The sequence below is a fragment of the Pseudochaenichthys georgianus genome, unplaced genomic scaffold (genome assembly GCF_902827115.2).
Source record: "Pseudochaenichthys georgianus unplaced genomic scaffold, fPseGeo1.2 scaffold_464_arrow_ctg1, whole genome shotgun sequence".
Taxonomy (NCBI): Eukaryota; Metazoa; Chordata; class Actinopteri; order Perciformes; family Channichthyidae; genus Pseudochaenichthys; species Pseudochaenichthys georgianus.
Window position 1 is genome coordinate 164566 of NW_027263028.1, and position 15596 is coordinate 180161.

A 15596-nucleotide genomic window follows, 5' to 3' on the forward strand; every position below is an offset into this window, starting at 1 on the left:
TGTTTTATAATGATTGATCATGAAAGTGTTCTCAGAGCTGGTGAAGGTGCAGCTAGTCTGAAGTACTTTGTAGACTGCAGGGTAGCTGGTGAAGGTGCAGCTAGTCTGAAGTACTTTGTAGACTGCGGGGTAGCTGGTGAAGGTGCAGCTAGTCTGAAGTACTTTGTAGACTGCAGGGTAGCTGGTGAAGGTGCAGCTAGTCTGAAGTACTTTGTAGACTGCAGGGTAGCTGGTGAAGGTGCAGCTAGTCTGAAGGACTTTGTAGACTGCAGGGTAGCTGGTGAAGGTGCAGCTAGTCTGAAGTACTTTGTAGACTGCAGGGTAGCTGGTGAAGGTGCAGCTAGTCTGAAGTACTTTGTAGACTGCAGGGTAGCTGGTGAAGGTGCAGCTAGTCTGAAGGACTTTGTAGACTGCAGGGTAGCTGGTGGATTTACTCCAGGTGGAACTAAAGTCTGATTCAACACTTGATTAGATTTCACATCATTCCTCCAGATCTGTAAAGTAACTAAAGGTATTAAATACATGTAGTGGAGTAGAAGTACACCATTAACCTCTGACTTATGTTTACTGCCAACCTAAAAGTACCTCAGAAATAGTAATCAATAATGTATTGAAAAGTTATTTGGCTCAGCCAGGTTATATGGGATGCCCAGTCTACGTACAGATGGGTCACTCATTTTGAAATATTAAACTTAGTTTTCTTTTCTTAAATTTTTCATCCTCAAGTAGAATGCTATTATGAAACACACATTTGGTTTTGTATAGCATAAAGAACATCTGATTTAATGTGAGGTATGTAAAATAATAATTTGAGTATAAGTATGTGTATATAAATATGTAATTTACAGCAGCTGTAAGATGCTTGAAAATGCACCTTGAAAAGTGCTTGAATTTGACTTTGGAAAAGGTGTAAGAACCCTGAGTGGTGTTTTAGGCGGGATTTGAACTCGCAACCTTCCGATCATCAACCCACCTCACAAAAAAAAATATATATATTTTTTTTTTATCCATTTTTTTTTTTATCCATTTGTGGCGGACGTTATTTAATTGTGGCAGCCCGCCACAAATAAATCAATGTATAGGAAACACTGGGTTAACCCTTCTGATGTGTGTGTGTGATCATACAAGCGTGATATAAAACAACGTATATGACCCTCTTAAAGGGCTTTCATTTTGAAATCCCTCTTTAGAATGTGCTGATATTTTGAGTGACACTATGACATATCTGCTATAATTTTAAATTCAATTTGGTCTTGGAAATGTATTTTTATTATTATTATTATTATCACTTTGTATATATTTAAATATTAATTTTTTGACTCTTTTTTTTCGTTTTCCACTTCCAATGGTCAATTTGAAATCAGTATTTCAACATTCTTAATGGGTTGGCATCTTAAAGAATAGTGAGAATATATGTACATATGCAGCAGAACATTAAATATATTGATTATATATTGCCAATATCTAACATGTATTAGTCCTTCCAAAGCTTTGGCACATGTGTCCACATCTGGTTCCTGTGCTAAATGAAGGTCTCCCTGTGTCCAGGCTAACATCACTGAGGTCGAGGTGTCCATTCCCTCCAAGCTGCACAACTCCTTGATTGGGTCGAAGGGCCGCTTTGTGCGCTCCATCATGGAGGAGTGTGGCGGTGTGCACATCCACTTTCCCACCGAGGGCTCAGGGATTGATAAGGTCACCATCAGAGGACCTGTAGAAGAGGTGGAGAAAGCCAAGCTGCAACTGCTGGCCTTGGCAGAGGAGAAGGTTTGTAAAAATGTCTGAAGATAAACATTTAAACTTCTGTTGACCTTGCTAAACGTGCACTACAGGAGGGGTGAAAGGAGCTGCTGCTGTGCTGTATGGGTGCTACATAACTACATGCTAAGAACACTTTCACTCTCCTGTCAGCTTTACAATTAAAATGGCAAGCTGGTGCAACGTTGTCAGAAATGAAGGTTGCGATTAGTTTTGCTCCCTAAAGATGAACTCATGTTAAGCGCATGAGCATGAAGGAATTTCTAACTTGGCAGTTAATACAATTTTCTTTTTGAGCTGACCTCATAATTGAGGTTGAATCGTGAAAAATGATTGTCTTAGAAATAATTGTTCTTTGAATGTTCTCCCTCAGCAAACGAAGAGTCACACTGCGGAGCTGCGTGCCAAGCCGGAATACCACAAGTTCCTCATAGGGAAAGGTGGTGGAAACATCCGTAAGGTTCGAGACAGCACCGGGGCCAGGATCATTTTCCCCACCATGGACGACCAAGACCAGGAGCTCATCACTGTGGTCGGCACCGAAGAAGCCGTGCGGGATGCCACAAAGGAGCTGGAGGAGCTCATCAAGAGTCTGGTGAGGCTCAGAAGGAGTTCTGATACAGCAGGACCGAGAGGATGAGGCTTTTGGTGCTCTCCCGGTGCCTGGAGATTAAACACATATTCTTTGGTTACAGGATAACGTCGTTGAGGATACTTTGACTGTTGATCCAAAACATCATCGCTACTTTGTGGCTCGCCGTGGCCAGGTCCTCAGGGACCTTGCTGATGAGTATGGTGGCGTGATGGTGAGCTTCCCTCGCACTGGGACTCAGAGCGATAAGGTCACCCTCAAAGGAGCCAAAGACTGTGTGGATCAGGCCAAAAAGCGCATGCTGGAGATCGTGGAGGACTTGGTTAGTCTATTTGACGTTTTGTTTTGCGAAGATGCTCTTTCATGGTATGTACCCCCCCCCCACCTCTTCCTTTTTAAAATGTAGCATATTTTCCTATTTCTGTTTTCCAGGACGCTCAGGTGACCATTGAGTGTGTGATTGTTCAGAAGTTCCACCGTTCTATCATGGGTCCCAAAGGCTCTCGTATCCAGCAGATCACTAGAGATCACAATGTACAGATTAAGTTCCCAGAGCGCGAGGACCCACAAGGTAAACGCCTGACCGGTGTGAACACTTGGGATGGGGATCACAACATTTAATGTTCTCATCAAACCTTGTCTGGATTCACGTTTTAGCAGCACCTCCTGCAGAGGAACCCATTCAGGAGAATGGCGAGACCAACGGAGAAGTGAAGGAGCCCGTCGATCCAAACGTACCCAAAAAGTGTGACATCATCGTGCTTTCTGGGCGCAAAGAGCGCTGCGAGGCCGCCGTGGAGGCGCTGAAGGTTAGCCTTCATAACATCCTCATATCTCTCCCAAGTGTTTAGCTGTTTCCTAACGTTCTCCTTTCCTTAGGCCTTGGTTCCTGTTTCTATTGAGGTGGAAGTGCCTTTTGAGCTTCATCGTTACATCATTGGACAGAAAGGAAGTGGAATTCGCAAGATGATGGACGAATTTGAGGTGTGTTATTCATGCTTAAGGCACATGGAGGCACAATGTGTTTTTTATTTTGCCTCCAGCCCAGAGTTCATGAAAGTACATTTTATTGAATTGTTATATAAGCTAACCTGTAAAATCATGCAATATTGGATCATGCACCAACCAACTATTTGATCAAACTGCATTCTCTTACATGTAGAGCTGAGGCTTTGATGACCTGTTATTGTTGTGATTCATGTGTATTATATTTATTAATTTAAAAACACCTGAAATAGAGACTTAAAGAGTGACCTCGCTTTCTGCCACCAGGTTAATATTCAAGTGCCTGCTCCGGAGCAGCAGTGTGATAAAATCTCCATCACAGGCTTGGCCAATCACCTGGACCGCGCCAAAGAGGGCCTCTTGGAGCGCGTCAAAGAGCTGCAGTCCGAGCAGGAGGATCGGGTCAGTGTTTCACTCTGCGGTGTGGATGATTCATGTACTAAGTTCTCTTTGAGATTAGGACACCCTCATGATGACACTGAATGAGGAAAGACCGTAATAACCAAGCACCAGTATCGGCAGGAGTAGAAATGGGTCACAGTTCAAACTGACCTGGATTATTGTGACCATTGCCCCTCTACAGGCACTCAGGAGCTTCAAGCTGACCATCACTGTGGACCCCAAGTATCACCCTAAAATCATCGGACGCAAGGGTGCAATCATAACAACTATCCGCACGGAACACGATGTGAACATCCAGTTCCCAGAGAAGAATGATGAAAACCAGGTATAGCTTCCTTTTTTAATTACTAATGAAAGTTGTGGAGGATGAAATCAAAATGTTCTTCCATGTCATGTTGACGTTGCTGCCGTTTCTCCGCAGGATCAGATTACTATTACAGGGTATGAGCACAAAGCCATAGCAGCACGAGATGCCATCCAAGCTTTAGTGGACGAGCTGGAGGAGATGATCTCTGAGGACATCACCCTGGACAGCAGGGTCCATGCCCGCATCATCGGAGCCCGCGGCAAGGGCATCCGCAAGATCATGGACGAGTTTAAGGTGAGGCTGCTCAGAGGACAGGACGGTTTCTACCCAGCTGGGGCAGTCTGCTTTGGGGGAGGTGGATTGGGACTCTTATACATTCTACTTTAAACAATAAACACGAACAAGGTAAGCAAAAGGCTTCTTCCAAGATGTCTAGAGCAGGGGTCTCCAACCTTTCTTCATCTGAGAGCTACTTTGAAAAAATGAAAGTGGCCAAGAGCTACTTGCATCGCTTACATTTATTCACATAGCCCTCATCAGTTGAATTAAGCTACTTTTGTACACGTGTGAAATTGCAATACCTAAAGCTTGTCAAAAATCTTAACTTCACATCAAGGTCCAAGAAAACGACAATTTCTCACATATTATTATTATTATTATTATGGCCCACATAGTAAGTACATCACTGAACATTCACATAATAATGTCCTTAGTCACCACCGTACAAGCATCTTATGGCACATGTGTAAAATAAGTGCATTCACTCTTTTCACAGTCAGTGAGAGGACTGGCGCCGCACGGAGTCCACCATGGAGGGGTCTGCTGGACCCACTTAGGTTCACTCTAAGAGTCATTTAAATGTTCATCAGTCGGTCTTGTTCTGTATTTAGATTTCATGACATTCATGTCAGAAAAAGCTGCTTCACAAAGGTCTGCAGAACAGAACCAAATAAAGCGTGTTCAGTGCTGCTTGGTGAATGTTCTTAGAGTTTTCTGGGTCTACAAGGCTCCAGAAATGTTGTGAGTTTTGCTGAGACTTACGGCCCGTCCACACAGCGGCGTGCGTTGACGCTTCACCATTCACTTTGAATGGGGTGACGTCACTTTTAGCCGAAATGCATCGTGGGAAGCGACGCGTTGCTGGCGTGGCTCGCTGCAAAAGTTGAGTAATGTTCAACTTTTGACGCCTCGGCAGAAGCGTCAGCCAATCTAATCATATGCCAGTACAAGCTCTAGCCAATCAAACCGCTGCTTGTGTGTCAGGGGCGGGAGATTAATATGATTGGTTGTTGGTCGAGTTTCAGACACGCCCGCCGGCAAGCGTCAGCGCACGCCGCTGTGTGGACGGGCCGATAAGCTGAACATGATTTTGGAGATTTATAACCTCCACCTCCATGGGATTGACACTGAACAGTTCAGCCATCTTTTTCTTCGTCTTGACATTAAATTATAAACTATAATAAATCAATTGTATAGGTCTAGCCTCCCTATATCTGTGTGAAATTGTTCCATCCTCAAAAACTATATACTTCTGCAGTCTAGCTGCAGCTTCTAGCAACAGTCTTCTGTTTAAGAAAGGACACTGAAGGTCCTGAATGTGGCCTCACACACAGGACTTGAGTCTGAACACAGCAGACAACAGGAGTATTTACAACAGCATATACAAACAAAAATAGTGCATGTGGGTGCACACTTACATTCTCTGTCTCACTGTTACATAAATCCCATGAATGTATGAGACTAAGTTAGCTTCATTATATCTCAGTGAATAATAAAGTTTCTATCGGGTCACTATCAGCCTGTCACTCATTATTTTCAGGGAGTAGGCGGGGTTTGGAGGAACGGAGAGGAGACGGTGATCGCGGAAGCTTTTTTCCTCCTGCCTTCACAAACTTTACACACGTATTCATCAACTGAAAATAGCAAGAGGACATTCATACTCTGCAATCCAAGACTTGATTAAATCCACCAAAAACCTGACGATAACGAGTGTGTCTCTGAGCCGCAGCGACACGGCCTGATTCAGAGCGGGTCATTCTGCTGTTGGTTCTGGACTGGTGTTGGTGGAGAAAGCAGACTGGTCCGTGTGTGGTGTCGCTGTGCCTCTGTCACATCTGTTCCTTGATCTCTGCGTCACGGACCAATTTGATATTCGTGTGACAGAAACCATTCTAAAATAAAAAAACGTTATTGTCCAGCCGCGGCCGAAAAATCAAGAAGCAACCGTACTACGCTATAATCGATAATCAAGCGGCGAGCTACTGAAAAGCTGATCGACGTGTTGGAGATCCCTGGTCTAGAGGTTATAAAGGTGGAAAGCATGGTTACCCATGACGACCCAGTGTGATTATGGTGCATGGGTGCTTACCTGAGAGGGCAACATGGAAATGTTTTACTAAATGAACGTGAACCAGGTCAGCTTTGTCCCAGGCACCCTCGCTGGGCTAAACTCCAGATGTGTTTCTCAAATGAATAATCACACTGGCTCGATGGTTGTACCAGGCAGCGGGCAGTGTAATGTCCTGTTTAACTGATATTTATATGTGAGGTTTCATACAGTTCTTCCGGGTTATGTCAACATGTGTTAAGGGTTGCAGTGCATGTGCAATCCATCTTAAGTTTCAAAATATAACTTTAAAAAAAAAGGTGTTCAGTATTTGATGTGGCTTGGTGTGCATGTTTTTCAGGTTGATCTCAGGTTTCCTCAGAGTGGATCTGCAGACCCGAACGTGGTTACAGTCACAGGTCGCCCTGAGCTCGTGGATGAAGCAATCGACCACCTTCTTAATCTGGAAGAGGAATATGTAAGCTTTTTTAGCGCACATGACAACTGTAGATGTGTACAGTATAAGAAATGCCTGTAGTCCTTACTGTTTCCTGACTGGCATTGACACGTTTTGTCTTTCCACCGTTTGCCAGATGGGAGATGCTGTGGAGAATGAGACAAAGATGGCTTACATGAGGCCTCCTGGGGGAGGCGCTGCTGGCGCCATGGATGAACATCGTGGCCCATCCAAAGGCTTCGTGGTGCGCGAGGCACCTTGGACCACTGGCAGCGAGAAGGTGAGTCCACAAGTTCACCTGGTTGAATGTAGAAATGGTAACTTCGTAGTTAATTTTGAGAGTTTGGGATATTTTACATTTTTTTTTTTAATTCCTTTTTTCAAAATGAGTGTTTTCCATCAATATTCTGAATGTTTGTTAGAGAGGGGTTAGTTCATATTTCATTCATGGACTGGATCACTACTTATTCCTAAAACATAGTCTAAATAGATTTTTGTATTGCTGACAGTTATTTTTTTTGATTTATGGAGTGATATAAAGAGATATCCAAATGTCCCCCTGTACAACATTTAATTCAAATATGTCAACAAAATGGAACAAATAATTTGACCTGAAACTTGTAATACAAATATGTATTAATAAAAGTAATCAACTGTGGTAGTTTTATGTTGCTAAATGGTGTTTCCTCTTCCAGGCCCCTGACATGAGCAGCTCTGAGGATTTCCCTAGCTTTGGAGCCCCGGTGGCAGCCAAGTCCTCCCCCTGGGGGCCCAAGCGCTTCTAAGCCATGCTGCTGAAGTAAACCGGACACAATCTTCTCCTTCATCGTCCCCCTCTTGACCTGGACTGACCGCTGACCCTACAAGTCTTCACTTCTGAGAACGTCATCCTTCTCTCTGTACTTATCCCTGTCTGTCCCCGCAGATTCATCAGTCTAAAAGTGCTTTCAAATACTGTAATTGACTTGTGAGCTTTGTGTCTGCATTAAATAATGCCGTCTTATGCTTAAAAGAAAAAAGAGACAGATGTTGTGATAAGTCTACACAGTCTGACATTAAAGTGTTGATTAGAGCTGACATTTCATTGTGGTTTGAACTCTTATACCAAATTCAACGCTGGCCAGACATCACTTCTTCTTTTTTTTAGCTGCCCTTATCTTAGTTGCCTTCGCAGGGCGGGGTTAAGGGTTTGAATTACTGCTGGAGACATGTTCAAACATGATGCCTGACCAACCGAGGGGCCAGCTGTTTCAGTTACTCACCCCCTGCCTGCTTTACTCATGTAGCCGAGTGAAAATTGTCAGTCGTTCGCCCTCGAGCACACTGTAGTGGTTGTCCTGTCACATCTTTCCATTTGCTTGTTAACTGTGCTTCTGTGATTATGGTCAAGTAGTGGCACGTACCTTGTAGCCTTATACATTTGTAAACTTTACTGGGGGGGGGGGGGTGGTGATTTCAGCCACTGCAGAATGGCACCCATTCAAACTGCCAGATGCTTGGAGATCATGCCAGAACTAAACTTTTCACAACACTAGGTCTAGAGCTCCAACGTATCAAATCTCACACTAACTGTTGAATGAACTTTTTTTGACATTCAAAAGTAAATCCCTCTACAAAAAATACTATGACTGTTTGTGAGCAGAACAGCAGACCATCTTGTGCCAACTATCTGTCTTAGTGATGTCCTGTGTTACTCATCCTCTGTAATGGGTCAGTGTCCAGTCCCTTTGTCTTCCAGTTGCTATGCAGTCTGTCTGTTAAATAGCAATGGCCCTTTTTATCAGCCTTACAACTAGAAAGATACAAACCAGGTAGAGATGATGTCGAGATGCATTTTAATGGACTTCTGGAAGGTATGTTGTTCCTTTGAAAGCCCTCGGAACATTTGCCCCTCAGTTGTTATTATGAGTTGCCTGAGCAGTGTGGATTTAGCTTGCTAGCTGCTAACTCCACATCTTGCATCAGACTACCTTGGTCTATATCCTACTAGCATTGAATGAAAGATTATGCAAATACGGTTACGGATGACACTGGAAAATAAATTGTCCAAAAAGTCAATAAAAATTGAAAATCTGTTTTTTGTGTCCGGATTGTTTTATTTTTGGGTCCTTAGCTTTAAATTTAAAAAAAAAAAGAGGCGGAGCCAATGCCTGATCAGAATTCTACTGGAGATAAAGTTAAATTCTGCTGTGATAAAACGCCATCCTGTTCTAAATCACATCAAGGATTATTTCTGAAACAGTATTGCGCTCAAATACTTTTTCTCTTGTGGGTTTATCACACGGTGAGTAACTTTTTTTTAATTTCCTGCTTTTTAAACACTCCGTGTTAGCGAGGCTTGCTAATTGTAAACAAAAACGAGATTACGTCCAAAGACTGAGGTTAGCTACTGTAACCCAGTTTCTATGAGTAAATGGCGCAGCCCTCTAAAAGGCTATCGCTATTGGGTTATCCCTCTGCGCCCCCGCGCAGCACTGAAACACTTGTAGTCCACGCCCACCCGCTAGGTGGGCCCCACCCTCGGGCCTCCTTCCGGTATAAATAGGAAGGCGGCCCGGCAATCTGCTCCCATACAATATAACTTGTCTTCAGCTATTCGTAGAGCCAGTGGGGCCCAGCGCCTAGTCACCCCGGAGGAGACATACGCCTGTGAGACCGCCTCACACAGCCAGTGTGACAGCCGTTGTGTAGACAGAGGTTGCCCGATCGAGCGCTCTCTATAATGCACAAACAGGCGCTGAGAACGGCGCACTGCCGCTGCGCGCGCCACATAGCAGGCCAGCGCGCGCACCGGGCAGAGGAGATGAGATGTGGCTTCTTCCTCCGATTTATGAGGAGGCGGAAAAAACCCGTCCAGGGTGATCACTCTTGACCTAAAAGAGCTTGTGATGACCTTTGGCATAAAGGCTGGGTTAGGACGTAACACAGCCGAACTGCCATCCCCCTGGATCCGGAGGCATGACGGGGCCACAGAGAGAGCGGATAAATCACTCACCCTTTTCGCTGATGTTAGAGCTAAAAGCAGTACTACTTTGGCTGATAACATGTTGAGGGGAACCTGCTCTAAAGGTTCAAATGGGGCTTTGCTTAGTGCTCGTAACACCAAAGCCAAATCCCACTGAGGCGCCAGTGCGCGTGACACCGGTCTGAGTCTTCGTACCCCTTGCAGAAACCGTTTCGTCAGGGGGTGACTGAACACCGTCCCTGCTCCGAAACCCACGTGACAAGATGATATGGCAGCCGCATATACCTTGATTGTGCTGAACGCCAAATTCCTGTCCAACAACAGCTGGAGGAACGACAGCACGTGAGGCAGGGGGCACGTGATGGGGTCCAGGCTTCTCCCTACACACCAACGCTGGAACGCTGCCCACTTGGCTGTGTAGGACGCTCTGGTAGACGCGGCCCTGGCTCCCTGAATGGTGCGTACAACATCTTGAGAGAGACCCCAGCTCTCTAAGTGTTCCCGCTCAGGGGCCATGCCCATAAGGGCTGGCCTATCACTGGGTGACTGCAGATCGCTCCCTCCACCTGTGAGAGAGCGTCCCCCCGCCACGGAATCTCCCACGGCCTGCCTGACAGCGTACGCTGTAGGCATGGAAACCAGGAAGCTCCCGTGCGCTCCGGGGCAATTAGGATCACTGACAGCCGCTCCTCCTGCACTCGGTCCAGGAACCGAGGAATCAGCGGGACTGGTGGGAAGGCGTACAGCAGTCCCCTGGGCCATGGCCGATGTGCGAACGCATCCACCCCCAGGGGGGGTGGTCCCGTGCTGACAGGGAGAACCAGAGGGCGCATTGCGCATCACGGAGAGTGACGTCACCACGCTGCGGGGTGTGACGCATCGAAGGAGAGCTGTCAGCGTCTCCACTCTCTGCCGTGAGAGTCGTGCTCTCGTGCGGGCTGAGTTCATGCCGCTGCCCGTGAGGCAACCCAAGGTGGGCCTAGAGCGAAAGGGCTGTGCGGAGGCCTCCACACGCTGCATTTCACTCCGACTCTCATCATGAGGCGCGTCCACGCTCAGAGGATGGGTGGAGGTGTGTGCAGTGATATCCACATGAGGCGTTACTACGGCGCTCATGGGCTTATTGTGACCGTGTATAGGTGGCGTATCTCGGACAGAGGAATGCCGTGAGTTCTGTGGTTTAATAACCGAAAAGTTATAACCACCAGGCCTCTGCAGCGAACCCTGCTGCCTACTAATCAACAGATTGGAGGCAGCTGGTGTAGTTACTGTGCTCCGCAGCTTATTAATCGATAGATTAAATAGCGCAGGCTTTTGTAACGAACCCTGCTGGCTATTAACCGATAGGTCATAGGCAGCCGGTTCACCCAGGGTGGGGGATATGTGAAACACATTTGCAACTGATGACTCAGACAACATGTTGGGAAATAATCTTGTTTTATTTCCCTCACACTCCCCCCCCCAAACCGTCAGGGCCGGCTCTGTTTTCTCGGCGGCTCTCGTGAAGCAGACGCCGAACGGGAGTACCTCACTCCCTTCTTACCCCCCTTCTCTGCTGGTGGGGGGGCGGAGGCGCGGGACGGTGCCCCAGCCGCCGCTGACGGACGAGTCTGACGCCTCGGCTGCTGTTGCTCCGAGTTGGCTGCTGCTGCTGCTGGTGTCACTGATGCTTCACCGACGTGCTGGCGGATGTCATCCGCCTGCTCCGCTGCCGCCTTCATGGACTCAACCATGGCCAGGAACTAGGGTCCGGTCAGCCCGTCCGGGCTGACCGGAGCGTCCAGCAAAACCTTCCTGGCTGGCTCTGTAACCGCTGCTTGTTGCAGCCAGAGGTGGCGCTGGATCTGCGTCATCCAGGCTGCGATCCTTGCCTGGGAGACCGCCACGGCTGCCTTGCCGATCTCTTCCGCCTCCTCTGGTGCCACGGTGGTGGTCCTTGGGGGTGGCCAACATAGGGCGCCGTCCGGCGATCAAGTTGGCCTGCCTAACCTGGAAGAACGCCGTTAAGCTCGGTTCCAGAGCGGGGGTGGTTGGTCGTAACCTCCAGAAACAGGCTGCCCCTGTTCTGGGTGGGCCAATCGTCCTCCTCACCCGCAGCAGCTAGAGCGTCCGCCCTTCGCTTCCTGTCGGATGATGGGAGACGAACACAATGTGAACATGCGATCTGCTGGCTGAGAGCCACGTCCGCGTGCTCTGGCCCCAGGCAGGATTCGCAATAGCGATTGCTGATAGGAGAAGTTCCAGTTTATAAGCCTTGGACACCCGCTGAGGTCATGGATGTCACTAATCACGCTCCAAGTCCCACTAAAAGCCCAGATGAGTATCTGTCGTGGTTGACTAATGTCTGCTCAGTTTATAACTGTTTAGTTCATGATGTTAAACAGCTGATAATCCTAACATACAAGGCAGATTGGCCCACGTGCAGAGACGTGGCCTGCGACACAGACGCGTGATATGTGGATCCAGACCGTCGCTGCTTTGGCTATTAGAACATGCGCTAAAACTCACACAGATTTTTCGCTAGTGACGGCTTGCGTACAGAACCCAACAGAAACTGTCCCAGAATTTCTCCAGCGTTTCATGACAGTGTGGGATAATAATGCGGGCATTAAAAGGGAGGGCAATGATTTGTTCGCCATACCGAGTTTGTTACATAATGTAATCCCTGAAACAGCTCAGGCCTACATGATGGCGACTCCTGACTGGCAAATCACAATAGCCACAATGCGCGCGTTACATAGAAATCAGATATTTCTGACCCCCAGAATTGCCCAGCTGATGCAAAAGTTGCCTCAAAATACACAGGCTTATCAGAGTGCGGATAACTCCCAGCAGTCTCAGGGACAAAACCGCACACAGCAGTATCAAAATCAGGGAAGATCACAGGGTTATCAAGACAAGGGCAGACAGCAGCAGAACAAACATTCCAAAAAGTTGATGCCATGTCATGTTTGCGGTGCAACGGACCACTGGGCGGGGCAGTGCGAAAGACGCTGGGGAGCGCAGCAGAATACACAACCCCTGCCTGCCCTCCCCCAGCCCCCCCCCCCCCGCCATCCTGCATTATTGCCCCCCCTTCCCCTTACCAGTCACTATGACAGGCAGGCTCAACAGGGGCAAAACGGTCAGCAAAGTCAATTTAATAGACGATAGGGAGGCCATGGAGAAATAGGATCAAACTCACAGCATTTCCCCATTCAAGCAGCAACAATTCGCCTTTCCAATAACCCGCGTGAAGATCCGATTATGCCCGTTGATTTTAGTGGTAAGGCGGTAGATATTTTAATTGACAGCGGAGCAACATTGTCAGCAGTGCGCACGAAGGAAAAAGTGTGTGAAGCAACTAATCATGTTGTTACAACAATGGGAGTTTCTGGCATTCCTATGTCCGAGCCCATTTCAGAGAATACTAATATTTCAATCGAAGGGTCAAATGTCCAACACTCTTTCATTATTTCAGATGGAAGTCCTATTAATCTAATGGGCAGAGATTTGCTTTGTAAATTACAAGCAACAATACATTGCACTCCAGACAGATTGTTTTTGACTAGCAAAGTCTATCAAGCTGTCCAATTCATTCAATCATCTCAAGACAACCTTTATTGTTGGTCATTTCCAGATTTCAACATGATTTCTGTTTTCTCAACAACAGGAATTCAGAACATTGCTAGCATTTCCCCTGTGTGTGCTTCCTTAATGTCCCTTATGCGGCCTGTGTTGAATTGTCACTGCACAGCTGCTTTTAACCCATCAGATGACTATGCGCTATCAGTAAGAGGTTTTTGCAACAGCTCAGATCAGTTGGAATGTGAGCAGTTTCTATTTTTAGGACCCCAGGGGTGCGCATTGCCCCTGAGGCTCACAACCACACAGCAGGCTCTTTATGCTGCAGACACGATCCCTCACCTCACACTAGCGGTCACTTTAGGAAGTGAACCTGAGGAAGTGGGGGCCATGACAGCCCACTGCCATGCTCTGCTGAAGGCTGCAAAAGCTTCTCTCCCTCACACACACACACACACACACACACACACACACACACACACACACACACACACACACACACACACACACACACACACACACACACACACACACACACACACACACACACACACACACACACACACACATAATCTAATTAACCTCGGAGAAGAATATTACATGCTGCATCTCTCTGAGCAACTTTCTCTCCCTCAAAGCACATTTCTTCATTTACAGCCACCTGCACTCACACAATATGGACCCCCTTCAGATCTTTCGGAGGTTCCGGCCACATTATGGGCTAAACACAAGAATCACGTGGGGTTTGTTTGTTCAGCCCCTCCACACAGAGTCACACTTAAAGCCAATGCCAGATTGACAGTACAATTTACCCCATAGAGCCATTTTGGGAATTGAAGGAGTCATCCAATCTCCGCTCGATCAGGGCGTATTAATCTACATGACCAGCCCGTGTAATACCCCAAGTCTGCCCATACCTAAACCCAATCGCCCTGATGAGTGGCGTTTTGTCCAAGATTTGCAAGCTATTAAAGCTATTGTCATTCCGATAGCTCCTATAGTGCCTGACACTAATTCGATTCTTGCATCATTGCCGCCAGATTCAAAATATTACACAGTTATTGATTTGTGTTCAGCATTTTTCTCTGTTCCTCTGCATCCAGACAGCCAGTATCTGTTTGCATTTACTTTTAAAGGTAAACAAATCACATACACGCGCCTCCCACAGGGGTATGTTGAATCGCCTACTGTGTACGCAGCAGCGGTTAAGAGAGATCTGGACACTTTGGTCCTTACAGGAGGTAGCACCTTGCTTCAGTACGCCGATGACCTGTTGTTAGCTTCTCCCAACATGGACGCATGTCGCATCGACTCCATTCTGCTCATGAAAAGACTTTCTGAATGCGGACACAGAGCATCCCTGGCTAAGTTGCAGTACTGCCAGACTGAGGTCACATACTTGGGTCACATTCTGAGGGATGGACACCGACTCCTCTCGCCAGCAAGGATTTGCCTTTTGAACAAAGTGGCACCACCCCGCACAAAGAAGGACATGCTGTCTTTTTTGGGCATGGCTAACTATTGCAGACATTGGATATACGAGTACGCTGCTATGGACTCTGTCCTGCGTGCTGCCACTCTGCAGGCTGCTCCTAACATTGTTCAATGGTCTGAGGACATGCACACAGCTCTTCAGGACTTAAAGAGAGCCCTGACATCAGCTCCTGCCCTGGGGCTCCCTGATTACCATCAGCCGTTTCACCTGCACGTCCATGAGAAGGGGGGCTTTGCAACGGGCATCTTGGTACAGAAGCATGGCTCTAATTTCCGGCCTGTTGCATACTACTCATCTCGACTCTCCCCTGTGGTGCTCGGTATGCCTTCATGCCTGCGGGCAGTGGCCGCAGTTTCAATTGTTATCAAACAATCCTCTCCTATTGTACTGGCCAGTGACTGTGTAGTACATGTCCCACATGCAGTTTTACATATTCTGAACACCTCTGCTAGTCAGCATATGACAGCAGCAAGGCGATCTGGTTATGAAACAATAATTCTTTCAAGCCCACACATCACACTTAAACGCTCCCCCCCTCTAAACCCAGCTACGCTGGTGCCAATTCCAGATTTTGAAATAACACATGACTGCGTCACAACGATTGACATGTCTTCTTCCCCCAGAACTGATATGTTGCAAACTCCTATCCCTAATTCAGATATGATTCTATACACAGACGGGTCTGCGAGCAGGCCGTCTGACACAGTACACTTAGCAGACTATGC

At 47.1% G+C, this 15596-nt stretch overlaps 1 protein-coding gene across 1 annotated transcript in view; it reads left to right on the forward strand.

Annotated features, from left to right (window-relative positions):
* The window catches only part of hdlbpa (high density lipoprotein binding protein a), a 44340-nt gene extending 35418 nt beyond the window's left edge, over nucleotides 1-8922 (forward strand). Inside the window, exons 17-28 of the mRNA XM_034078694.1 lie at nucleotides 1549-1767; nucleotides 2132-2353; nucleotides 2454-2672; nucleotides 2783-2921; nucleotides 3008-3159; nucleotides 3230-3334; nucleotides 3623-3757; nucleotides 3939-4082; nucleotides 4179-4358; nucleotides 6752-6868; nucleotides 6984-7127; nucleotides 7543-8922. Of these exons, the coding sequence (XP_033934585.1) occupies nucleotides 1549-1767; nucleotides 2132-2353; nucleotides 2454-2672; nucleotides 2783-2921; nucleotides 3008-3159; nucleotides 3230-3334; nucleotides 3623-3757; nucleotides 3939-4082; nucleotides 4179-4358; nucleotides 6752-6868; nucleotides 6984-7127; nucleotides 7543-7632 (1866 nt within the window). The 3' untranslated portion in view covers nucleotides 7633-8922. The remainder of the gene's footprint in view (nucleotides 1-1548; nucleotides 1768-2131; nucleotides 2354-2453; nucleotides 2673-2782; nucleotides 2922-3007; nucleotides 3160-3229; nucleotides 3335-3622; nucleotides 3758-3938; nucleotides 4083-4178; nucleotides 4359-6751; nucleotides 6869-6983; nucleotides 7128-7542) is intronic.
* The last annotated feature ends 6674 nt before the right edge of the window (nucleotides 8923-15596 follow it).